Source organism: Halichoeres trimaculatus, unplaced genomic scaffold (genome assembly GCF_033239565.1).
Source record: "Halichoeres trimaculatus isolate MK-OKI-2021-1 unplaced genomic scaffold, fHalTri1.1 fHalTri1_scaffold_4, whole genome shotgun sequence".
Lineage (NCBI taxonomy): Eukaryota > Metazoa > Chordata > Actinopteri > Labriformes > Labridae > Halichoeres > Halichoeres trimaculatus.
In genome coordinates, this window is record NW_027437182.1 from 23073434 (window position 1) to 23099664 (window position 26231).

Genomic DNA, 26231 nt, shown 5'->3' on the forward strand with positions numbered 1-26231 from the left:
GTAAATGGTATAGACAACAGGTGGAAATTATAGGCACTTAGCAAGACACCCCCAACAAAGAATGGTTCTGCAGGTGGTGACCACAGACCACTCTCAGTTCCTGAGCTTTCTGGCTGATGTTTTGGTCACTTTTGAATGCTGGCGGTGCTTTCACTCTAGTGGTAGCATCCACTAAGGTGCACTGTTGCCTCTCGTATTTTAAAAAATAAGAGCTGTTCAATCATAATGTTTGGCTGTTTCATGTGAGGCCTCAGTAGTCGAGGTCCCATAAGTGTCTTCAGAGGTTACTGTAACATCAGAGGAGGATTAAAGATCTCACTGCAGTAGACTGCTTTTGTCTTCTTTGCTCTCTGTGTCATGGAGCTAAAAAGAGCTGCTCAAACAATGAATTTGGAATTTATCTTTTTAAATACTTGGTGTCAAACTGAATTTAACTTTACTAGTCCTGGAGGTAAGCAGTAATTGCAACAACCTGAATTATTTGGTTGCATGTATCTAACTGTTAGTCCAACGATCATTTGTAATTTATCTTTGGCTCGTTTATTTCAGAGTGCTTCCATACAGTGAGCATTTCTCTGAACCAGTGTTTTCAAAGTAAACACAGCAGCAGCTGTGGCTTCACTTATTTCAATAACCCTGACAAATTATCATATTAACCCCTTGGTTGATCAGCAGGTGGAAGAGAGAGGAGGTGCTTTGGACTATATCTTAAATCAAAACAACATTTTTGATAACCTGTTAGTAAGTATATTTCTACCCTTATTGTGGCTTTTTCTGCTCTGTTTCATTACATTTGCACTTGTTTTGACGATATCAGCTTGTGATTGGTGTTTTATGACATTCAGAAGACTTGCTAATGCTATCCCACTGCCTGTTGTGGTCTTTAGCTGTGAACTTAGCCATATCAAACAATTTTGCAGTGTTTGGTTCAAGCACCACTCAGTATGTTTACAAGCATGAAGCAGTCCAACTAAGGTTATATTTCTGCATGTATACGGAGCTTGGATGTAAAATCACAGCTCCGTATACATGCAGAAAAGAGAACTGGACTTCTGGCTGAGAGTCTCTCACTCAGTTTGGATAGGTGGCGCGGTGTCCTATTTTGATAGGCGGAGCTATTTGCATATCAAACTAGTTTTGGTTCATGCGAAGAAGATGCAACATTATACCGACGATGGCTGAGATGGATGCGGCTGTAGCTCTTTGTTTCTCACGTACTATGTGTATCAATTACATTAGATGGTGTTTTTTGTTATGATGGAGCACAGCGACCCCATCTATCATGGTCATCTATTTCCTCTTCCAGGTGACAGTTGCTCATGCTGAACACTGAGGCGTACTGGGACATGTTAAATCCAACTGCAGTCTGATAGCAATTGCATTATCTGGGTGTGTCAATAAAGCTATGCTTAGTCCATTCTCAGTCTGACTAAGCTGTTTTTGTGCATCTCAATAGTCTGATCTTGTGCTGACTGAGCACATTTTTTAAAGCTGTATGTACTGAGTGTTTGTTTTTCCTGACTCAAACTGCACTGGTTCCTCTTGCGTTTGTGCTGTGCATGTACTACAAGTTCTATCGCTAAAGCTCATACCAAAAAAAAGTACAAAAAATTTTAAGTGACAATAAACTTGTTATCAAAAATCAGTATTTTCATTTTGTCAGTGAGATGCTACTGTCATACACTGGTGGGTACCTATACCTTTGTTTATTTATTTTATTTTGTAAGAAACAGATTGATTAAGGGTCATGTTACTTGGTATTTCTTTTTCTTAAAGTACAATTTTGTTGTATTATCCTTTCCCCATACTGTACATGATTTTTGTTCTGCAGAGCTTGAAATCTCTGCTCTACTTCGAGCATATGACCTTGTTTCAGACACGTGGCCTGTGTTTATGAGAAAATAGGTTCTGTTGCTATAAGTTAGGTGGACATTGGTCAATGAAATGTGTCCTGTGAAATTCAACTGTCTGTTGTTACACAGATAGTATGACACATCAGATGAACACTCACATGATTTGTGGCTCCATCCTCGTAAGCTGATCCGCCCTGAGGAGTAATAGAGGAAGCCCAAGGCCAGCATGGAGCACAGGCCCAGGAGGAAGCTGCGACTGGGTTTCATTCTCATCTCCAGCAGGTATACATTGCACTTTCCAGACGGGAGCCTGTTTAAACAGATGATAAACGCATTAGACATGAACAATACACAGCATGTTAGTACTCAACATAATGTCTCACAGGGGCTGAACTGCTTCTTCTCTGGATCATTCAAGTCAATTCAATGACTTTTTTTCTAAAGGTGACACTGATATAGCTTGGTAGGTAGAGACTGGTCATACATGGAGTACACATGGTGTGCTCAGAAGATTGGTCTGGCAAGTCTGACATTGGTTGGCTGTGGTATAAGGGCTAAATCATGACAATGGTATTAAGGCTTTTCTTTGAAGTAGTTTGATGATAATGCAGCCAATATTTTAACTACCTTGCTATCACACACGGTTCACTTGATTAAGTAGTGCAAAATAATCAAGATGTTGATTTTGTAGAACTCTGTAAATGGCAGGGTAATGGGTTTCTTTTCGATTCATTCAAGAAAAAATTGGCACATGAATCCATACAGACTTAATCAGTGTTCTCCTCTGACATAATATCTTGGAAGTGACACAAACAACAGTGACAACTACTGCTGATACAGTCTGATTGTCAGGACAAAGTACGCAGTATCAACAATACAGAGGTCAGACAAAAAAAATCCCTTACTCCACCTCCACTGTTTGGGGTTCAGAGGCATCCAACAGTCTTCCTGAGTACTACTTGTTTGCAGAGGTATTGACTGGCAACAATGACCACACTTGTCCTGAGCGAGTTGGGGTTAAATAGCTCTGAAAACTAGATTTACGGGTCACAGTTTCTACAAAATACCGCTTCCTAGCAGCTCCTTCCTCGGGTATTAAACTTGAAAAGTCTTAACAAGGAAAAACCGCGACTTATCTTGTCTTAAGTGTATGTTTTGATTAATAGTTTATTGGCAGCCGTTATCTGAACGAGCTCCATAAACAAACATGTGATCCTGACATGACATTTCATGACAGCAGGCATAACGATAGGACCGGCTAATTGTGAACAAACGGGGAGCTAATAAGCATGGCTAGCTTGCTACACTGGCCCACAAGCCGTTGGCTGTCTCTTACCAGACGGAGACCGTTAACGTTAATTTTCAGGTTGACCTCAAATACGTTGGAGTCTCGTGCCACCGCGTTGGCCACCAAGTATCGAGTCTGCATTTTTCGACGTCATTTTTTTTTGTGAGAACATCCCAGAAGAAGTCTCAAGTTGCACTGAATATAATCAACCCACTTAAGGGGCAGAGAGAGTCGGAGTCCCCCTCCCCTCCGTGCAGACTCCAGGCAGGCTTCCGAGTCGCTCCTGTCCACTGGCTACTGCATGCGCACTTCGCGGGAGCGCGCACTGCTCAAGAAGACGCCACCTCAACTTATTTGTTCTTTATGAATCGATAAAATGTGTCATAATACCAAGTACAGTGCCACTTCATTGAGGTTATTTGTAATTCACACGATGAAATATATAAAGATTTCTAAGATTGTGGTGTAGACGAAAAAAAAGAAAGAAAACTTCAAAAATGTCACTTTATTACTGTAATAAAATTCCTCCCCAGCTGAATGTTAAATCATTTATAAGTCTTAAAATTGTCTTCATTTTGCGGTTATGGCATACTTTCTCAGTACAAATCTGATTCTGGTTCACTGATTGAAAGTCAATGTCACAGGATAATTTCTCGACTTTGAATTCACTTTAGCCAGCAAGAAGCAAACAGTAGATTTATTGGACATAACACAAGATCAGATTTAGTAATTTCGTTTTAAATAGATTAACATCAATAAATTAGTACATTGTTACAGAGCTCAGATGGAAGGATGGATTCTTTATTATCCTTATTATAATAATTGCACAATAGTCGGACTCTTGCCAATACAGTGGGATCAAAACACTTTGCTCATTCTGTTAGAAAATGTATCTACTAATGAGAGAAAATGTTTTGCCATTGGTTTTGATTCTATCATTTACTTGACGTCATTTTAGCAATCTTCAATGACAAAACACTCATTAATATGACAAGGACCCAAAGTTTATAAATTCATTTAAAGTAACTAAATCATTACTAACAACTCAAGGAGCTCGAAAACAAAGCAATAACACATGAAACTGCCCACAGTTAATACACAGTTTAACGCACCCTAGCATGCACTTTGTATGGGTGCGGTACGCGTGTAGCTCCACTCACTCCTTCATACTTGAGCTTAACTCCATCAGGAACAGAGAAAGTAAACTTCTGGAGTAAACCAATTAAAAACAGAAACAGCTCCATCCTGGCAAGACTTTCTCCAAGACACACACGTTTCCCTAAAATGACAAAAACACAAACACTCATAGTGGTCTGACAAAAAAATCCTTTAACTCTAGTTTGAATTAAATTCAAATTCAGGAAAAAGAGGTTTACCTGCAGAGAAGGGCATGAAAGCTTCTCTCTTCACAAACTTCCCCTCAGAGTTGAGAAAGTGTCCAGGGTTGAAGGTGTCTGGAGTCTCCCATTCAGTCTTGTCAAACAGTACAGAGTCCAGGACTGGCAACAGAGCCGTACCCTGAAAACAAGATCTGCTGGTCAACTTCAAGAAATACTTCATAAAACACCATTTACACTTCAAACCACTCAAGGTATGACATGAAAAACTGCACCTTGGGGATGAAGTAACCACCCAGCGTTGTGTCCTTGGCAGCCTTTCTGAGCCCATTAAGAGGCACAATGTTTCCAAATCTCTGGATCTCGTGGATGACAGCATCAGTGTAGGGCAGGTTGGGTCTGTCAGCCATGGTGGGCAGGCGGCTCTGTCCAATCACTCTGTCTATCTCTGCCTGGACTTTGGCTAAGAACAAGCAAAGTGGAGAAAGTAAAGCCACTGGTGGTTGGCAACACATTCTCAGATGACATCTGAATGCCTTTGGTTACTTGAGAAGAAAACACAGGCATGTAAGAATTCCATTCTTCATAATCTTTTATCAAGTCATCTATTCAGACAACTAATGTTTTGGACTGTAGATATGCATAATTTTGCGGTGCTTTTTTTGATGGGATACTTTAAAAACTCCAATTTTAAGCATCTGATTCTTGGCCTAATCTCTCAAGGCTAAAGGCTGCTCCTGCCACTGTTCTTCCTTTTGCACAATCACAGGGAATATGTCAGGTTATAAAATTTGGGGAAGAAAAAGTTATTATGTTTTGGGCACAGCATTGTTACATTTTGGGTCGGTTGGGTCATTATGAGTTTTGTTACATTTTTTTAAATTATATTTTAGGGTTTTTATTACATTTTGGGTTGTTGTTACATATTTGGCTTTAACAGGCCTAGTTAAAAAAATGACTCGGGTCTAAAATGCTATCACTATTGGCACACTGTTAGTTCACTGCACTTGTTGCAGAGCAAACACATTGAATTCGTTTTTGGACTTGGTGGTAAAATGAATATGCAAGATTAAACTGACAATTTCCCTTGATGATTTTTTGTTTTAGGGTTGAAAGAGACATGCTATTATCACCTGTGTAGGACTGCTAATGTAAACTTTTCAAACACACCTGCTCTGAGACACAATGCATTGGGTTAGTTGCTAGGTTACGATAGGTGTTGCTGTCAATATTAGCAATAGTGTTTGAACTATTATTGTAACTTGTCATTGTTAGTAAAAGATGTTTTTCTCTTTGGACCTGAATCTCAATCACTTGGCTGCTGCTTTTAGGTCACTCAAGGGTTGCTTTTGGGTCAGATTGAAAACAGTTGCTGTAGAAGAATGCATATACAACTGGTGAGAGAGGGGGCCAGTGAGGCCAGATTTTTTTAAAAACTGATGACATGGCTGATTCTGAAAAAAGCCAAAAACAAAAATATCAAAAGATAGTTTGCATAAAGAAAAAAAAGGCATGATTATTGTTGGTAATGTTTGTATTCTAATCCTACAGTTTAGCTCATAGGATCCCCACCAACAAAACTGCAGTCTTGTTTCCTTACTGTTTTGCCGATGAGGAAAGGCAACTTCATTTCACCTACCCTGAATATCTGGGTTTTCTATGAGGAAAATCAAAGCCCAGAGCAAAGTGGTTGAAGTTGTCTCTGTTCCAGCCAAGAACAGATCCAAAGCGCAAGCAGCTAGATTAGTCTCAGTGAAGCCCACAGTGTCCTCTTGGTGCTGTTTAGAAACATAGAGAGGGAGCAACACAGAATAACTGGTGGATTGAAGGTAAAGGCTTGAATAGTTTCCACATTGCAGTGTATGCCACTTACATTCTCCAGTTCAATGAGAAAAGTGTCAATATAATCCCGAGGATTGTTGCGGTCCAGGTCCATCTTGTGCCTTTGTACTTCCTGATCGAGGAATTCTTGGAGGCTGTTGAATTGGCTGAATATTTTGTTGTGAGGACCAGGCAAATGCTTCATCAGCGCAGGAAATGACATATAAAGCTATTTGAAGGAAAACAGAGAAAATAAAGTTCACTCAAGTTATCTCAAAAAAATTGTCCCTGATGTAACCATGAAAACTTGCCTCTACCTGTAAACTAGTACTGACATCACAATACAAAAAAAAGCTATTAAATATTTACCCACCCAGCCCCAGATGGAACCCTCCAACATCAAAGTCTCTGTCAGATATTTTAGCATGAGCTGGAAGTTGTGGTCATTGTACTCAAACCGCTTCCCCATCACTAGTTGGCAGATGATGTTGGACACAGCTTTGTTGAAAACATTTGCTGGGTTGAAAGTGTCACCTGCAGGAAAGGAGTCCATGGTTAGACCACGCTTCACAGCTGAGGACTTACTACAAGGGGTGTGACGAGATCCCGCGAGATTTGAACGCGTAGTCCGCCAGAAACTGACAAGAAAAAGGAAAGGAGCAGGAGCAGCAGCCTATCGGGTGCAGCCAGAGTGACGCCCGAGTCTGAAAATATTAGCAAGATCTAAAGGATCTGAAACTTTGATAGAAGCTTGTATCGGAAATGGTAATTTCACAGTCTGCACACACTGTACGGTGTTTTTTTCTCCAACTCCCCAGTTTAGAAGATAGTAGAATCATCTGATTGTCCAATCAAAGACACAGCTCAGCTCATGTTGCTGACGGACGCCCTGTAGCCGTTGGAAAGGAAGCTCTAGTCTGGCGTCATATGGTCATACCCAATGTGGCTGCAGATTGGCCTCATTTCACGGTCTCAGGAACAGGCAGGTGACATCGCATGGATAATGTCCATGTTTTGTACAGTCTATGGTGTGGCAACATTTTGGGTACCCGGTGGAAAAACGGCAACTAAGTGACGCAGACAATATGTGAGTAGTGTAAGAAAACAGTGCCGTACAGTGCTAATATATTAGTCGTATACGTATACGAGCGCTAAGGCACGTACGGAACCACCTCAGCTTGCTAAACTCCACTGCACCTGTGATAAAAAACTGTTCAAGGCCAGACAACACTGACAGACTTTGCACCTCAACATTCAAAGTCAAGCGCCGGAGCAACAAAAACGAGACACAAAGAGGTCAGTATCTGTTTGCACTTTTTTGGGCTCTGAATTGACAGTAGCAAGGGAGAACGGGAGCCACTTTTTACATTGTTTGACCTGTAGGCAAGTGGGAATGAAACTGAAGTGAAATCAACACATGTACATTAATTTCATGATGTCTCACAAGCTACAAGACCAACTGTTTACCAGAGTTGAATTGTGATCTCTTCTACACTACCTGATGAACGGTTAGCTTTCCAGCTCTCAGGGACAGGGGTATTGTTTTTTTCTGCCATTTTGTAGGCTAGATCACAGGACTTCTTCACCGTGAGGCCATGGAACTGCTCAGCCAGTTTTTTCACATGGTTTTCCAGGTCTTCCTTCATCTCCTCTGTGAAGACCCTCTTTGCGTTTGCTATCCCTGTGTAGCCCGCCACCGTCACTTCCCCTCCCTCTTTCTTTTTTAGGAATCTGCGTCAGGTTGACCTGACAATATTTCTCTCTGTGGCCACTTCTTAGGGATTTTCCACCCTGGACTTCGGTTTCTGCTCTCTGCATCTCCTCAAGGGGTGTTGAGCCCCAGTTTGTCTTCCTGCTGTCTACATTGTAACACATATTAAAAACAAACAAAAAAAATCATTATGTATTACTACACTTCAACACGTTTTACCTCTGACACTTAAGTGCCTCATTGTGGGGCAAGTTAAATCACTGGGTCAATTTACCCCGAGCAGTTTGGCTCACTTTACCCCCACAGCCACCATTTTGTTAAAAACAACCTAGCCTAGCAATTCAGGCTAATACCTCGCTACACGATTCACATGGTTTTTATACATTGATAGTTCAGCAACTCATTTGATGTAAGTTTTTAAATATAGTTAACATTATTTTGAGTTTATAGTCATTATTCATGATATGTTGAAAATTTACTTCAACATGCAAAAAATGATTTTTGGAGAATAAAAGTTACTCAACACTTCAACTTGTGTTTCTGTTCACCACAGAGAGCTTGAAATGAGGCGGGCTAACAAAATCCAGAGTCATGTGACCACTGATTGGTACTGTTTCCCAGAGACAGGGGGTGGGTCAATTTACCCACAAGCTCAACTTTCCCCGTTCTCCCTTACTTAAATTACAGTGTTGCTCCAATTGCTTGCACTTAAAAAAAGAAGTACTTGGTTTCATTTGTGGAAAGTAGATGGACAGTTAAATGCTCATGCTAGGGTCATGCATGGATGCAAGTTATAACATTTCATAATGCACCTGCGTTGTTTTCTGACTCTGTTCAATAAATAAGTCTGTCATTTTACTACTCTTCAAAGATTTATAACAATGTTCTCTCGCCACAGTCTTGTGAGCTGAGTGTATTGTGACACCCCTACCTAATTTTGTTTATAAGTGAAGATAAGTGCATTTTTATATCACCTTTTTCCTTCTCTATCTCTTCCTGCAGGTGTCTGATCTCCTCACAGATACTCTGCTCCATCATGTTTTTGCCCAGGCCGAAGCTACGTAAGGTAGACAAGGCAAAGCGCCGCTGTCTCTTCCATGTTTCTCCGTTGCTCATGAACAGACCACCTAGACAGATGCACATTGATGAAATAGGATTACTGGCTCAGTGTGATTTTTTTTTTGAGACACAAGTTATTGGAAGCGTGAAAGATTGGTAAACCTGAGGATCCAGAGTAAAGTCGATCTTGGACTGCATCACTTGGTCGATCCACAAAGTTCTCAGCCTGTGTGATGATGGCTTCCTTCACTGCCTTGTAGCCAGACAGTAAAACCATCTTTTCCCCACCAAGACGGACACTGAACACGTTCCCATAAGTGTCAGCCAGCTGTGGAAAAGGATTTTAATGATGAGGTCAGATTTATCTAAGTCAATCCACTTTATCTCAACCAGTAAATCAAATCATGTTAAGCAAATGTGTTTACTGATTCACATAATCTAAACAATAACACATCAGGTCATTAATCAGCAGAAAAAACCTTTGATCCATAGTAAAATAATTTTAAAAAAGGTAGGAAACAACTCAGAAATACACATTACCTTGGAGAAATAAATGTGAGGTTGTTTACTGTCCATAGTCAGGATGTTCCCAAGAAGTGGCAAAGAAAACGGTCCAGGAGGGAAATTAGGAGGGTTACGATATTTAAGGTAGTCTGCTATTATTATGAAAATAACAAGGAACAGGAATAGACCCTTGAGGTCTAAACCCAGTAAAAAATCATAAAGCCACATTATCCCAGAAAGAGAAAACAGCAGCAGGAGTCAGCTGTTGATCTGAAGCACTGAAGCTTTTTTAATGCCTGTTGAATCTCCGTTGTACAATGTTATAGTCGTCTCACACAGTGGTTACACTGCAGTGTGTACAAAGGTGCGTTTGACAGTGTGGTTATATAACCAGGTACAGACACACCTCCTTAATCTGAACATTGAGACCTTTTGAATGATAACTATAAAATAATATCAGGGGGGACAAAGTACTCAACTTCAGTTCCAGAGTCACAGTATTGATGCTCATGGTCAAATATTACTCCACTACAAGTAAAAGTTGCCTGGTCAAAATTTTACTCAGGGTAAAGTACTTAAGTACTTCCTCTTAACAATATTTAAGTATTCAAAAGTAAACGCATTTAAAAAATACCTTGTTATTCAACAGTACAAAGTACATTTTTCATTATCAGTGCATTGCAGTATTGTTCTCTCAGTGCTTTTGCAGAACCTAGTAACTCTCTGAAACCACCCAGTGATGTACAGACTCACAAATGTGCAACCTACAACTCTGCTTACAATACCTCAACTATCCTGTCAAACCAATTGGCTACATGGCAACCTGACACATGCCTTGATAAAATCTGTGAACCACACACAATAACCTCTCTGCATTTTTCCACTTGGAAAATGATGGAAATAAAATCCTAGGTCCCAAAAATAGTATAGTATAATATATATATATATATATATATATATATATAATTTTTTTTAGCTGTGCCCCCTTTTGGTATCTATGTTTGCATCAATCTTACTGAAAAACTAAAAGCAAGCAGCTGTTATTAATATTTGAAAAAATGAGCTGAAAAAACATCATTTTTGGCAGATTTTATTTTTGAATTGTCTCTGCACATGAACATTTTTCTCTGCCAGAATTACATTGTTTGTGTGACCAACTTACTGAGAAACGTAGGAAATTGCCACTTTTTCGTAATAGCTCTCTCTGTCTCAGCAATGGCTCCACAGAACATGGTCCATTCCAAGTCCATGTCCACAGCCATCTGCAGGGAATGCAGTCAAAGCCCTGCCAGAGGTGGGAGTTGAAAGCCATTTTAACGGAGTTCTCAGCCAGACGTTTCCAGCCAAGCCTCTCTGTTCGTTTAGGTCTGCCAGGTCTGTCATCTTCCCCTCCCATCTGCTCCAACTCACCACCAGGTGGTGATCTTTGCTAGGTCTGCTCCTCTCTTCACCTGGGTGTCCAGACCTATGGTCCAGACCATACAGCTGCAGATCAGCAAATATGACCATAAAGTTTATCATCGATCTGTGACTTAGGGTGTTCTGGTGCCAGGTGTACTTATACTGTGCACTTGTGATACACTGTGGCTGGCACAGAGGTCCAAGAACTGAGAACTGCTTGGGCAAGCCATTCCTCTCAATTACAACCCTCGAGGTTGCTGTCATTGATCACGTGATGTGTTGAAGTCCCTCATTAGGGAAATAGATTCCCCAGCCCAGTTGGATATATATATATATATGTGTGTGTGTGTGTGTGTGTGTGTGTGTGTGTGTGTGTGTGTGTGTGTGTGTGTGTGTGTGTGTGTGTAGTACTTTATTTGTGGGTTTCAAATCTATGTGATTTAATGTTTTGTGCCTTGTACAATCAGTGTGATAAGTTAAAGAGCACATGTTTGTTATTGATTAACAGAGATGAAGTGCTGCTGAAATTGCTTTTACTTTTCTTGAGAAATCAACACTGTGGTTTACTGCACATGGCTTGTTTAATGTTTTAGTTCAGTACAAAAAAAATTGCATTCTGTATTAGACTAATGGAACTAAGGCAAACCGACATGATTTCCATCTGAGATGCAGAGGGATATGATACAAATTTAAAAAATAATTTTTATTTCTCAAAGACTCTCCCAGTGCTATAAAGAGTTCTTTTTTATTTTGAGCTGTCAGGGGAGGGATGATAGTTATGATCATCAGACAGATGCAAAGGAAGCAGCTAAACGTAAAGCCTAATGGCGTTCATAATGATATGGTAAATAACAGCTGTAGTTTTAATAAGAGTATTTCATCGTACTAAGTTAGATTTTGTGGGTTAACCACAGTTGTGAAACATCTTACCTTGACAAAGAAAAGTATTTGTTTCATCAATTGATAAGTAGTTTAGAGTCGACACGGTTGTTTCCTGGCACCCTGACAAGTCTCCTTATTTTCAACACTTGAACATTGTCAGAAGAAAATTAAAGGCTCTGGTAGATGGATGGATTCTTCATTATCCTCTAGTCACTGATTGCACTATAGTCTGACTCTTGCTGCTACAGTGAGATCAAAACACTTCACCTCATCCTATTAGCAGTTAAGCTACTTATAAAGGCATGTTTATCTCATTTAACTTGACATCACTTTAGCTGTTAAGTTGTGGGAAAAAAGTAATCACTTATAGTATTCTTCAGTTCAGCAGTTTCAAATAAAACATTTTTTTTCCCTTTACACTTTTTAAGTAATGACAAAGAAAAATAGAGCAGAGCATTAACAGTGACACTTTATACAAATAGTTTTATGTTAAAGAAATCCAGTACATGCAAAAAAAATGTTTTTAATTCAAGTCAGTTTTATAATGATGACAGGTTTAAATTTCTGAACTTTATAAAGCATTTTGACCTTTGTGTGTATATTGTTCTTGTACATGACAGTTCAGTGACAGTACACTCATTACAGTTACAAGTTACCAAAGTTAATAAACTCATATCAATTACTAAATTATCACTGAAAACTCTAGGAGCTCTAAAATAAAGCAATAACACATGAAATTGCATAAAAGGTAAATTCACAGTTTAACGCACCCTAGCATACACCTTGTATGGGTGTGGTACGCGTGTAATTCCAACCACTCCTTCGTTCTCAAGCTTAACTCCATCAGGAACAGAGAAAGTAAACTTTTGGAGTAGACCAATTAAAAACAGAAACAGCTCCATTCTGGCAAGACTTTCTCCAAGACACACACGTTTCCCTAAAATGACAGAAAAACAAACACTCAAAGTGGTCAGTTAATTCTAGTTTGAATTAAAATTAAATTCAGGAAAAAGAGGTTTACCTGCAGAGAAAGGCATGAAAGCTTCTCTCTTCACAAACTTCCCCTCAGAGTTGAGAAAGTGTCCAGGGTTGAAGGTGTCTGGAGTCTCCCATTCAGTCTTGTCAAATAGTACAGAGTCCAGGACTGGCAACAGCGCAGTACCCTGAAAACAAGATCTGCTGGTCAACTTCAAGAAATACTTCATTAAACACCATTTACACTTCAAACCACTCAAGGTATGACATGAAAAAAATGCACCTTGGGGATGAAGTAACCACCCAGCGTTGTGTCCTTGGCAGCCTTTCGAACCCCATTAAGAGGCACAATGTTTCCAAATCTCTGGATCTCGTGGATGACAGCATCAGTGTAGGGCAGGTTGGGTCTGTCAGCCATGGTGGGCAGGCGGCTCTGTCCAATCACTCTGTCTATCTCTGCCTGGACTTTGGCTAAGAACAAGTAAAGTGGAGAAAGTAAAGACACTGATGGGTGGCAACACATTCTCAGAAGACATCTGAATGCCTTTGTTGACTTGAGAAAAAAACACAGGCATGTGAGAATTCCATTCTTCATAATCTATAATCAATTAATCCTCTAAAAAGACAAGTACTCTATTCAGACCACTTATGTTTGGACTAAGCTGTGAACATGTCGAATTTTTAGTAAGGATTGATATTCCTTTTTTTTTTCACTTTTATCCATTTATTTATTTATTTTTGGTATTGGTATTTTTTGTGTTTATGTGGTAATAAATCTTTATTGTTAAATGATAAAATCTCAAAGATTTTCAACCTATTTCTCAATATATAAAGTTGCAATGCTGTGTTTATGTCCAACATGGAATATCGCCCACTCCTCCACTTCTTTACAGTCACAAGGATGTGTTTATGTGCCGAAACATGGTACCTTTTGATTTGACACAATTCAGTACCCAGTACTACAGACATAATTTGCTCGGTGTCCACAAAAGTACCTAATTTGGTACCCATCCCTACAGTTCATACAGTAGCTAAGTAGCCATTTATATGTAGCGCTGACAGTCCGGTGTTGTGAGACATGTCAGTATTGCTCATCTACCAAGCAGGGCTAAAGTTTCCTCACTCTTCACTTTATTGCAGAATAACTACCGCATGTGAGTTGAAATGAACATTTAAAAAACAACTTAGCCAGTTTAGCTTTCTTCTACTCATCTGTCCTTTTTCTTTCTGACAGTTAAGCTCCTGTGTCCACCTTTACTACAGAAATTAATCACAGAAATCATTTTCAGCAGAGAAAAACACAGAGGTCTCTTCTCACTACTAAACTTCATCAGTCTGTGTGGCATTGTCACAGAGACTGTCTTTAAATCAATCTGATCTTGCTTGACCCGATTGGGAAGCTACGAAGTAGCATTTAGAAATAACCTATATTGGCATTGTCTTTTCAAAGTGTGGATGACAATTGGACATCTATCTAGAACGGAGACCTTTTCAAGATCACTTTCAAACTCTCCTTAAGTACAAGAAGAGCTGTATTTCAACATAAGACAGAAAAAAGAGTAGTTTTTTAGAGCTTTTGTCTGATCTCAGAGCATCAGACAGTGGTTTTATGCTCCCCAAGGTAAGATTGAACATGAACGTGGGCCCACTTTTCTTTTCTTGGGCTATCCTTATTATACCAAGAACTAAAAAAGAATAATATGGATATATGACTGGTGAGAGAGGGGCCAGTGGGGGGGCCAGCAAATGTATAAGGGAGCCACTACAAATGTATGAAGGACACCCCCCCCCCCCCCCCCCCCCCCCATGGTGCCACCATTAAGTATATGCTGAACTCAAATTGTTGACACTGTTCTGTTGGCACATCATGTGCCATGGACCACTTTCAGAGACCAAAGTTTACCTGATGTAACTCCTTGATTTAATGTTGACAAACTAGTATCAGAAATTGTTGATTTAGAGGGAACGTGTAATCAGTCAGAGAGAGATCGCCTTCAAGAAAAACTAATTTGTTTTCACAGTCGAACGAAAAAAATATACGAGCAACAAATTTTAACAATCTGATGTTGTTGCTGATTCGAAAAAAAGCCAAAGACATAAATGTCAAAAGATCAGTATAGCTGCAGTCTTGTTTCCTTATTGTTTTGCAATTGAGGAAAGGTAACTTCATTTCACCTACCCTGAATTTCTGGGTTTTCTATCAGGAAAACCAAGGCCCAGAGTAAAGTGGTCGTAGTTGTGTCTGTTCCAGCCAGGAACAGATCCAAAGCACAAGCAGCTAGATTAGTCTCAGTGAAGCCCACAGTGTCCTCTTGGTGCTGTTTAAACATGGAGAGTAAACAAAACAGAATAACCAGTGGGTTGAAGGGGGAGGCTTAGATCAGGGGTCACTTTTTGAGACCAAGGGGAAATTAGTGGTATGTAGAACAAAATTGCACCAACTGCTTTTTAATATCAATAATAATTGAGTAGCAGTGGTAATATAATGTGAAGAGACAGCTCACATGTCAATTGTAATTCTACAATCATTATTAATGACTTACACAAAACTGATGGTGGGAAATATATGCAGATTTCTGGTAGGAGCTCCACTGTGACCAGTGATGTTTTTTGGAACATGCCTTGTGGGCGCCTGAAGTGGTTCTTGCAGGTGCCCAGGTGACCACAGCCATTATGTTGGTGACCCCTGGCCTAGATACTTTACTCAGTGCAGTGTATGCTACTTACATTTTCCATTTCAATGAGAAAAGTGTCAATATAATCCCGGGGATTGTTGCGGTCCAGGTCCATCTTGTGCCTTTGTACTTCCTGATCAAGGAATTCTTGAAGGTAGCGATGTTGGCTGAATAGTTTGTTGTGAGGACCAGGCAAGTGCTTCATCAGTGCAGGAAATGACATATAAAGCTACATAAAAGAAAACAGAGAGGATAAACATTCACTGATGTCACCTCAAACATTTGTCACTGATGTAAACATGAGAACTTGCCTCTACCAGAGCAGTGCTGACATCACAATACAAAAAAGCTATTTATAATTTGCCCACCCAGCTCCATACAGAGCCCTCCAACATCATCTGGTCTGCCAGACATTTCAGCATGTGCTGGAAGTTGTGGTCACTGTACTCAAACCGCTTCCCCATCACCAGCTGGCAGATGATGTTGGACACAGCTTTGTTGAAAACATTTGCTGGATTGAAGGTTTCACCTGCAGGAAAAGAGTCCATGGTTAGACCAGGCTATACTACTGAAGACCTGATTCTGCTTAGGATAAGTTAATGTTAAATGCATTTTTTATATCACCTTTTTCCTTCTCTATCTCTTCCTGCAGGTGTCTGATCTCCTCACAGATACTCTGCTCCATCATGTTTTTGCCCAGGCCAAAGCTACGTAAGGTAGACAAGGCAAAGCGCCGCTGTCTCTTCCATGTTTCTCCATTGCTCATGAACATACCACCTAAACAGATGCACATTGATGAAACAGGATTACTGGCTCAGTGTGATTTTTTTTTGTACACAATTAACTGGAAGCTTGAAAGGTTGGTAAACCTGAGGATCCAGAGTAAAGTCGATCTTGGACTGCGTCACTTGGTCGATCCACAAAGTTCTCAGCCTGTGTGATGATGGCTTCCTTTACTGCCTTGTAGCCAGACAGTAAAACCATCTTTTCCCCACCAAGACGGACACTGAACACGTTCCCATAAGTGTCAGCCAGCTGTGGAAAAGGATTTTATTGATGAGATCAGATTTATCTAAGTCAATCCACTTTATCCCAACCATATAATCAAAACATGTTTAGCTAATATTTTCACTGTTTGAAAATATCTTAACAGTATTGTAGAAGGTCATTATTAAGTGCAGCAAATCCATAGTATAATTTTTGAAAATTGATCACAACATAACTCAAAATACACATTACCTTGGAGAAATAAACGTGAGGTTGTTTACTGTCCATACCAAGGATGTTCCCAAGAAGTGGCAAAGAAAAAGGTCCAGGAGGGAAATTAGGAGGGTTCCGATATTTAAGGTAGTCTGCTATTATTATGAAAATAACAAGGAACAGGAATAGACCCTTGAGGTCTAAACCCAGTAAAAAATCATAAAGCCACATTATCCCAGAAAGAGAAAACAGAAGCAGGAGTCAGCTGTTGATTCGAAGCACTGATAATTGCACAATGCTCGTTGAATCTTGGTTTTAGACTGTTATAAGCATTTTACAGTGACTACACACTTCAGAGTGTACAAAGGTGTGTGTGACACTGTGGTTACATAACCAGGAACAGACACACCTCCTTTCCCTTGACATCAGAGACCCCTTTCATGACAAAGTACAAGAAAATTTCAGTTTCCAAGTATGAACATTTCACTTATCTGTATTATAATAATTGTAGACTTTATCAAGATGCTCATCATGTTAACAGAATAATACCAACAACAAAAAGAGTAGTGAGAGTAAAAGATATCTGACTGATTTTATTTAACCCCAAGGTAGGTTTAATTCAGGGGTTGAAGAAGTTAGGGTAGTTAATGCAGTTGGGCTCAGGCAGAAAGCTCCTGGTGTCTTCAGGTTTTTCAAATTATATCAAACTTGTGTAACTTACTACATAAGATCAAGATCAATAAGATACATATTGATGAATGCCAGCATAATATACAGGGATTTAGTTTTCGACACTTTAAAAACAGTTTTGTTAGGACTACCACTGGATACGAAGTTATCAGCACACCCTGGAAGCCTTGCTCCGTTATGATGAGCTAGAAACATGCAACTACCATGTTTTCAATGGACTGACATAGAAAAAAGTCAGACATGGGTGTGACATAGAGCAGAAGATAGCAGTTTAAGAGCGCCTTGTGCGGTAAGAAAGACAAGAAATGTGCTACATGAATATGAGAAGAGGGACTTGGCCCTGCCCGGCCTGACAGGCATTGTTCTTGGGCTGTCTCAATCTGTTGACAATGTGCTCGGATTGTGTTGGAGGAGAGCGCAGAGAGGAAAGAGCAGAGAGGAGACTGACCTGAGGAGCAATGAGCTTGGAAAACAAGAGCAGGCCTTATTATGGCCCACTTTAGGATATCACTCACTGACTGGACACTGCAGTGGCTCAGACTTTTGTGAAACGTGAGACTTAACATTAATGGAGCTTTAAAGTGTAGGCAGAGATTGTCCAATCTGCACTATTTGTCAAAATCACAGTATTTCTCCTCTCCATCCACAAGATGTCATCACTGACAGCATGTTGGAAAAAAAAAAGACCAGTTTCAATACACAGCACTGGCTCTGAATTTCAGCAGGTAAATGACCAAGTCACCAAAACAGGGTACACCCCCACAGTAGTTCTGGTATTTTTCCTCACCCTTCTCATGATTTTGACCCCACAGGGTGAGATCATGCGTGGGGCCCCAGATGGAGGTAGATTATCAGTGGTCTTGTATGACTTCTATTTTTTTTTACAATTGCTCCCACAGTTGATGTATTCACTCTAACCTACTTGCCTATTGTAGATTCACTCTTCCCAGCCTGGTGCAGGTGTACAGTTTTCTTCCTGGTGTCCTCTGACAGCTCTTTGGTCTTGGCCATGGTTGCGTTTGGAGTCTGACTTTTTGAGGCTGTGGACAAGTGTCTTTTATACAGAAAACCAGTTCAAACAGGTGTCATTAATAAATGAGTTAAGGACAGAAAAGCTTCTTAAAGAAGAAGTTACAGGTCTGGGAGAGCTAGAAATCTTGCTTGTTTGTGGGTGACCAAAGGCTTATTTTCCACCATTATTTACAAATTAATTCTTTAAAAATCCTAGAATGTGATATCCTAGATTTTTTGCTTATTTTGTCCCTCATAGTTGAAGTGTACCTCTGATGGAAATTAATAACAGATCTCTCTAATCTTTCTAAATAGGAGAACCTTGAGAATCAGTGGCTGACTAAGTACTTTTTGCCCCACTGTATCTATCTATCTATCTATCTATCTATCTATCTATCTATCTATCTATCTATCTATCTATCTATCTATCTATCTATCTATCTATCTATCTATCTATCTGTCTGTCTGTCAGTCTGTCAGTCAGTTGTGGGGACTTCATCAATGTAACCACACAGAAGTGAAAAATAGAGTTAAAATGATATATACATCCTGATAAACTGATTATTTAATCTTGAGGTGCAGTACTTAAGTACAACATTTTTAAGTTTCCAACACTGGTGATTTAATGTTTTGTGCCTTGTACAATCACTGTGATAATAATCACTGTTAAAAAGCACACATAAATGATTAACAGAGGCAAAGTGCTGCTGAAATTGAACTTATTTTTCTTAAGGAAAATCAGGCTTTTTAGAACATTGTCTTTTAATCCACATGACTTTTTAATGTTTTATTTCAGTATGAATAAAAAAAATACATTCAGTATCAGATTAATAAAGCTAAGGCAAACCAATATTATTTCTATCTGAGATGCAGAGGGATATGACACAAATTCGAAAAATGTCATTATCCGCTGGTCACTGCACTACAGCCTGACCATTGCTGCTTGTGCTGGATCAAAACAGTTAACCTCATCCTGTTAGCAGTTTATCCAATTATAATGGATTATGTTTATTTATTAAACTAAACATCATTTTAGCTGTTCATAAAAAAAAGTCACATTTCTTAATAAGACCTGAAATTTTAATTATTTTGTTTTACACTTTGTCAGTGATGACAAAGACAAGTAGATCAGAGCATCAACACTGACACTCAATCCAAATGAATTTATGTTTAAGAAAAAGCCCAGCACAATCTGTCCTTAGCACAAGTCAATTTTATAATGCTGACAGGTTAAAATTTCAGAACATCATTAAGCATTTTGATAATTTCAGCATAAAAAAATCAAAATTCAAGGACCTGCCCCCCCATACACTGATTACTGTGACAAGGACCCAAAGTTTATAAAATCTTAATAACTGAATTACAACAGACAACTCATGGTGGTCTAAATTAAAGCAATAACACATGAAATTGCACAAAGGGTAAATACACAGTTTAACGCACCCTAGCATACACCTTGTACGGGTGCGGTACGCGTGTAAGTCCAACCACTCCTTCGTTCCCAAGCTTAACTCCATCAGGAACAGAGAAAGTAAACTTTTGGAGTAAACCAACGAAAAACAGAAACAGCTCCATCCTGGCCAGACTTTCTCCAAGACACGCACGTTTCCCTAAAACGACAAAAATACAAACACTTATAAGCCCCATTTCAACCAACTGGTCCGTATAGATCAGTACAGTTTGGTACGGGTTGACTCAGTAAAGCCTGGTCCTGTTTGCATTTCCGCAGCCAACCATGCCCGCTCTTGGTGGGCAGCATGTGAGCCAGATGCTGGCAGCAGCATCAGCTACATAATAGCATGACAGCACGACACAGTGTACCCCACTAACAAATCCAACGAAGAGGAAAAACGCGACACAATTAAAGAAGAGCAACAAAGACATCCAGCAATTTGTCTTCTTTGTGGTTGGCATTTGACTCATTGTTATAGGAGAAATACAGAAACTTAGTGGTCTGAAAAATATATTAATTCTAATTTGAATTGAAGTTAAATTCAGGAAAAAGAGGTTTACCTGCAGAGAAGGGCATGAAAGCTTCTCTCTTCACAAACTTCCCCTCAGAGTTGAGAAAGTGTCCAGGGTTGAAGGCGTCTGGAGTCTCCCATTCAGTCTTGTCAAACAGTACAGAGTCCAGGACTGGCAACAGAGCCGTACCCTGAAAACCAGATCTGCTGGTCAACTTCAAGAAATACTTCATAAAACAGAAGAAAAAACCCCCAGAAAACTCAAGTAATGAAATGAAAAAATGCACCTTGGGGATGAAGTAACCACCCAGCGTTGTGTCCTTGGCAGCCTTTCGAACCCCATTGAGAGGCACAATGTTTCCAAATCTCTGGATCTCGTGGATGACAGCATCAGTGTAGGGCAGGTTGGGTCTGTCAGCCATGGTGGGCAGGCGGCTCTGTCCGATCACTCTGTCTATCTCGGCCTGGACTTTGGCTAAGAGCAATCAAGTTGAAGAAAGTGAACTTGCTGGTGGTTAGTGACACATTTTCAAATGACGTCTGAATGTCTATGATGGCTTTAGAAAAACACAGGCATGTGAGAATTCCATTCCTCATAATATGTTATTCATATTTTGACTTTTGCCATTTATAGCTATGATAAAATTTAGGGACATCAGTATCTGCTAAAATACACCATCTGCGTCTGCAGTGTGTCTGCGTTCTGTTTGGCAAAAGGATCAAATAGGTTTCATTCAAGTCAGTCTGTCAACTCACACAGAATCAGTTCTGTTGCACTACGTCTGTGTGGCTGGTCCATTGTGTTGTAGGACATACACAGCCATCCTATTTTAGATGGACGTGGAGCCGACACATAAATTCAGCGAAGGGAAGAGCGAGCAGGACAGAAAGTCGTGACTACCTAAAAACACCAAGTGGCTTTTGAAATAAAACAAACTGTGTCCAAATGAGTTCGTATTTAGCTTGACTACGCCGACAAACGGACATAATGAGCAGAGCCAGACCAGGGGTCAACAGGTTTGAGGTTTTGCAGCCCAACATGAGTGAAGGAAGACTTATCAATGGAGTGGGAAGCGGGAACTCCTCAGTCTGTGACTCCAGCTGTCTGTCCTTCATGTAGCTTGTCAGACTGAATGCACAGCCGGTGTGAGTTGACAAACGCAGTCAGCGCAAAGGAGTCGCACTGCAGACGTATTCGGTGTATTTCAAGTGTAAGAATACAAAAAAAAATCTGTCATCTTTTGTCGGTGGACCCCACATTGCAAAAGGTACTAAACCTAATTTTCAGTTGGCCTAACAGCAGACAAAGAGGTGGAGCTGAAGCAAGTTTCTGTGCCCTTGCCAACAGCTACAGACTGTTCACACCATTCAAAGGTGAAAAAAAGAACCGGTGATGCACAGTGTGATAAACAGCAAAAGCTCGCTTGATCTTAATTTTCAACATAACTACAGACTGAAAAAGCGGGGCCCCACCATCCATCCAACTTTTTGAGTTTTAGGTGACTACTCTTCCTTGTGGGCCACTCATACAAACAGGAATTCAAACTCCTCACAAATTACATTAGAAAAGAGAAGTCTGAGAAAGGATAGCAAAATACAAAATTATAAATAAATGACAGAACACAAACACAGTACAAGTCAAGAGCTCCAAGATAAACCTTTTGTTAGTATGAGTTAACGACCAGCATAGCTGCAGTCTTGTTTCCTTAGTGTTTTGCAGTTGAGGAAGGGCAACCTAATTTCACCTACCCTGAATTTCTGGGTTTTCAATGAGGAAAACCAAAGCCCAGAGCAAAGTGGTCGTAGTTGTGTCTGTTCCAGCCAGGAACAGATCCAAAGCGCATACAGCGAGATTAGTCTCAGTGAAGCCCACAGTGTTTTCTTTTTGCTGTTTAAACATTGACAAGAAACAAGAGAATAACAGGTGGATTGAAGGTAAAGGCTTGGATAGTTTCCACAGTGCAGTTTGTCCCACTTACATTCTCCATTTCAATGAGAAAAGCATCAATATAATCCCGGGGGTTGTTGCAGTCCAGGTCCATCTTGTGCCTTTGTACTTCCTGATTGAGGAATTCTTGGAGGTAGCGATATTGGCTGAATATTTTGTTGTGAGGACCAGGCAAGTGCTTCATCAGTGCAGGAAATGACACATAGAGCTTCATGAAAGAATACAGAGAAGATAAATATTCACAAACATGATCTCAAACATTTTTAACCTCAAACTTGCCTCTACTAGTACAGACATGGCAATACAAAAAAAGCTATTAAATATTTGCCCACCCAGCTCCATACAGAGCCCTCCAACATCATCTGATCTGCCAGACATTTCAACATGTGCTGGAAGTTGTGGTCACTGTACTCAAACCGCTTCCCCATCACCAGCTGGCAGATGATGTTGGACACAGCTTTGTTGAAAACATTTGCTGGGTTGAAGGTTTCACCTGCAGGAAAAGAGTCCATGGTTAGACCAGGCTATACTACTGAAGACCTGATTCTGCTTAGGATAAGTTAATGTTAAATGCATTTTATATCACCTTTTTCCTTCTCTATCTCTTCCTGCAGGTGTCTGATCTCCTCACAGATACTCTGCTCCATCATGTTTTTGCCCAGGCCAAAGCTACGTAAGGTAGACAAGGCAAAGCGCCGCTGTCTCTTCCATGTTTCTCCGTTGCTCATGAACAGACCACCTAGACAGATGCACATTGATGAAATAGGATTACTGGCTCAGTGGGATTTTTTTTTGAGACACAAGTTATTGTAAGCGTGAAAGATTGGTAAACCTGAGGATCCAGAGTAAAGTCGATCTTGGACTGCATCACCCGGTCTATCTGCAAAGTTCTCAGCCTGTGTGATGATGGCTTCCTTCACTGCCTTGTAGCCAGACAGTAAAACCATCTTTTCCCCACCAAGACGGACACTGAACACGTTTCCATAAGTGTCAGCCAGCTGTGGAAAAGGATTTTAATGAAGAGATCAGAGTGATGTAAATAAATCTTCATCTCAGTTTATCTAAACAAGTTTTTTTATGTCGGGTTGGGTGTCTATTATTATTGTTGTTGGAGCAGTGATGATCTCTGATGTTGGGTGTCTACATTTCCCTGGTGTCCCAGAGTGATGCTTTTGCACAGGTGTTTGTGCGTTAGGCTGTATTCAGACCATAAAAGTCCTTTGGTCCACTTGTTTGGTCCGGACCAAAAGCAGACTTTATTTTTTTCGTTTGGTGTGGTTTGTATTCAGATTGTACTTTTTGCAAGTGGACTATATTCTGTAAACACATCCGAGTGTGTGAAGATCGGTGCTCTCATTGGACAGCACTGACAAAGGGCGGCACACAGAATACAGACCCGGAAATGGAGGTAAGCATCTGTTTGTGCTCTTATTAGAGCTGCAAAATCATTTTCAGTTTCAAGAGCAGCTCCTTCAAAGCAGGCTTAATAAAACCATTTCAAATTTAGGAACAGCAAAGACGAATGTGCGCAGCAAGGAGACGCTATGCTCTGCGTGTCCTGACCCACAACATGCTAGCAACAGCGTGGCTAAACAGAAGACGGAGGATCAGGTATGAACCAAAGACTGTTAGGTTACGGTGGCTTTATAGGCCCAAAAGGCGCATGTATCCTGTAGTTAGTTCAGATGGACCTTGGTTTGTATTCAGACCTGCACCGGAGAACCGCGAACTGCACCAGAGTTCGTTTGGAAGCGGACCGAGACCACCTCAAAGAGTGGGTCTCGGTCCGGTCGTTTGGTCCACACCAGGGTTCGTTCGTGTCTATTCACACCTGCATGAAAAGTCCGCACCAGCATGGGAAACTAGCCCTGGTCTGTTTAAAGTGGTCCAAATAGTCCAGGTCTGAATACGCCCTTAGACTATTCTACGTGTGTGGATCTATATTTCCATACTTAGTCCTTTTGCCTCACCCTTATTGGTGCAGAAGGCAAGATTTGGGGTATGTGTGTGGCATTTAAAGTCTTATAGAGTACAGTTCTTTTTTTATTGAGTTGACCTGTAATTGATCATCAATACATTTTTTTAATGAAATAAAAAAAGACATCTAAGATTTTGTTTTTATTTTTTTTAGCTGTCTTTTGCTTTTCAAAGTACATAATGTTCCTCTGCATAAAAATTCACAAGTGCAATTATTGTCACCATTATGCTTACTGAAAATTTCTATGACAAGACTTTTTTAAAAAAGAAAATATAATCATCACAGTAAACCTTAAATCCATAGAATAATTGATAAAATTGGTTGTTAAATACATCAAAATATACATTACCTTGGAAAAAGAAATGTGAGGTTGTTTACTGTCCATACTAAGGATATTCCCAAGAAGTGGCAAAGAAAAAGGTCCAGGAGGGAAATTAGGAGGGTTCCGATATTTAAGGTAGTCTGCTATTATTATGAAAATAACAAGGAACAGGAATAGACCCTTAAGGTCTAAACCCAGTAAAAAATCATAAAGCCACATTGTCTCAAAGAGAAAACAGCAGCAGGAGTCAGCTGTTGATCCGAAGCACTGATGATTGCACAATGCTCGTTGAATCTTGGTTTTAGACTGTTATAAGCATTTTACAGTGACTACACACTTCAAGCAGAGTGTACAAAGGTGTGTGTGACAGTGTGGTTACATAACCAGGAACAGACACACCTCCTTTCCCTTGACATCAGAGACCCCTTTCATGACAAAGTACAAGAAAATTTCAGTTTCCAAGTATGAACATTTCACTTATCTGTATTATAATAATTGTAGACTTTATTAAGATGCTCATCATGTTAAAGGAATAAGACCAACAACAAAAAGAGTAGGTACGGTAATCAATATCAGACTGATTTTATTTAACCGCAGGGTAGGTTTAATTCAGGGGTTGAAGAAGTTAGAGTAGTTAATGCAGTTGGGCTCAGGCAGAAAGCTCCTGGTGTCTTCAGGTTTTTTTAATTATATCAAACTTGTTTAACTTACTACATAAGATCAAGATCAATAAGATACATATTGATGAATGCCAGCATAATATACAGGGATTTAATTTTTGACACTTTAAAAACAGTTTTGTTAGGACTACCACTGGGTACGAAGTTATCAGCACACCCTGGAAGCATCGCTCCGTTATGATGAGCTAGAAACATGCAACTAGCGTGTTTTCAATGGACTGACATTAAAAAAAAAGTCAGACATGGATGTGACATGGAGCAGAAGAAAGCAGTTTAAGAGCACTTTGTGTGGTCAGAAAGACAAGAAATGTGCTACATGAATATGAGAAGAGGGACTTGGCCCTGCCCGGCCTGACAGACAGGGACAGCTTAGGGACAATCCCAATTGTCACTCTTATGGCACGGCCTCACCGGACGTCAATTTGCTCCAAGATTACATACAAAGTCAATGCAAAGACGTGTTTGGACACCGATTCACCACTGACAGTGTGTTGGATACATTTGGGGCAGCATGTTTGGAGCGTTGGCACGTTGGGGCGTCAGACGCCTCTACACTCGAGTTGAAAATATTGAACTTTTGACGCAAATTTGCGGGAAGCTGCGCTGCGGCAGCCAATCAGCAATGATATTCCCCCACGACATCATTGATTTGATGACGTTGGGGGGGAACTTCCACCTGCTCTGACTCCAACCCGCCAGAAGATGGAGGGGAAAATTCCAAATGTTCGTTTCCAGCTGGATTTGCCTGCACGGGCAAATCCAGCTGGAAAGTTTTTGAGCCTGATAGAGAGGAGGGTGGAGCGGGGCAGGGGCCGAGCCAGGGAAAAGATGGAAGTTCTCTGCGGTCCTCTCTTTCCTTGACCCCTTAATTATCCCCAAGGAGACATCTGGAAACATGGGTCGGGGGTTCTGGGGTTGAGGATGAGGTTGCA

The 26231-nt window shown here is 40.3% G+C and overlaps 3 protein-coding genes across 3 annotated transcripts; all 3 read right to left on the minus strand.

Moving 5' to 3' along the window:
• Positions 1–3675: 3675 nt before the first annotated feature.
• Positions 3676–9825, minus strand: LOC141788644 (cytochrome P450 2J4-like). Its single transcript, XM_074667588.1, has 9 exons — positions 9610–9825; positions 9232–9397; positions 8985–9137; positions 6673–6833; positions 6352–6528; positions 6118–6256; positions 4754–4941; positions 4518–4659; positions 3676–4420 (listed from the first exon to the last, which is right to left on the minus strand). The coding sequence occupies exons 1-9, from the start codon at positions 9799–9801 to the stop codon at positions 4245–4247; spliced, it is 1494 nt and encodes a 497-aa protein (XP_074523689.1). The 5' UTR covers positions 9802–9825; the 3' UTR covers positions 3676–4244.
• Positions 9826–12474: 2649 nt separating this feature from the next.
• LOC141788641 (cytochrome P450 2J4-like) lies at positions 12475–16937 on the minus strand. Its single transcript, XM_074667585.1, has 9 exons — positions 16746–16937; positions 16376–16541; positions 16131–16283; positions 15875–16035; positions 15559–15735; positions 15011–15149; positions 13115–13302; positions 12878–13019; positions 12475–12793 (listed from the first exon to the last, which is right to left on the minus strand). Exons 1-9 carry the CDS (start codon positions 16935–16937, stop codon positions 12618–12620), a joined length of 1494 nt encoding a protein of 497 aa, XP_074523686.1. The 3' UTR covers positions 12475–12617.
• A 2904-nt stretch (positions 16938–19841) lies between these two features.
• On the minus strand, positions 19842–23322 carry LOC141788643 (cytochrome P450 2J4-like). The gene is made up of 8 exons (XM_074667587.1): positions 23152–23322; positions 22906–23058; positions 22652–22812; positions 22351–22527; positions 22121–22259; positions 20659–20846; positions 20421–20562; positions 19842–20017 (listed from the first exon to the last, which is right to left on the minus strand). The coding sequence occupies exons 1-8, from the start codon at positions 23264–23266 to the stop codon at positions 19842–19844; spliced, it is 1251 nt and encodes a 416-aa protein (XP_074523688.1). The 5' UTR covers positions 23267–23322.
• Positions 23323–26231: the final 2909 nt, after the last annotated feature.

Bases quoted from the DNA above. Each gene is read 5' to 3' on its own strand.
- LOC141788644 (XM_074667588.1), bottom strand. From the start codon at position 9,801: ATGTGGCTTTATGATTTTTTACTGGGTTTAGACCTCAAGGGTCTATTC. The intron at 9,398-9,609 runs GTAATGTGTATT...CCTTTTCCACAG, and splicing joins CTCACATTTATTTCTCCAAG to CTGGCTGACACTTATGGGAA. The intron at 9,138-9,231 runs GTTTACCAATCT...GCATCTGTCTAG, and splicing joins ACTTTACTCTGGATCCTCAG to GTGGTCTGTTCATGAGCAAC.
- LOC141788641 (XM_074667585.1), bottom strand. From the start codon at position 16,937: ATGTGGCTTTATGATTTTTTACTGGGTTTAGACCTCAAGGGTCTATTC. The intron at 13,303-15,010 runs GTAGGTGAAATG...ACTTGTTCTTAG, and splicing joins AGAAAACCCAGAAATTCAGG to CCAAAGTCCAGGCAGAGATA. The intron at 12,794-12,877 runs GTAAACCTCTTT...CTGTCATTTTAG, and splicing joins TTTCATGCCTTTCTCTGCAG to GGAAACGTGTGTGTCTTGGA.
- LOC141788643 (XM_074667587.1), bottom strand. From the start codon at position 23,266: ATGGTTTTACTGTCTGGCTACAAGGCAGTGAAGGAAGCCATCATCACA. The intron at 22,813-22,905 runs GTGATATAAAAT...CTTTTCCTGCAG, and splicing joins AGAGATAGAGAAGGAAAAAG to GTGAAACCTTCAACCCAGCA. The intron at 20,847-22,120 runs GTAGGTGAAATT...GATTGCTCTTAG, and splicing joins TGAAAACCCAGAAATTCAGG to CCAAAGTCCAGGCCGAGATA.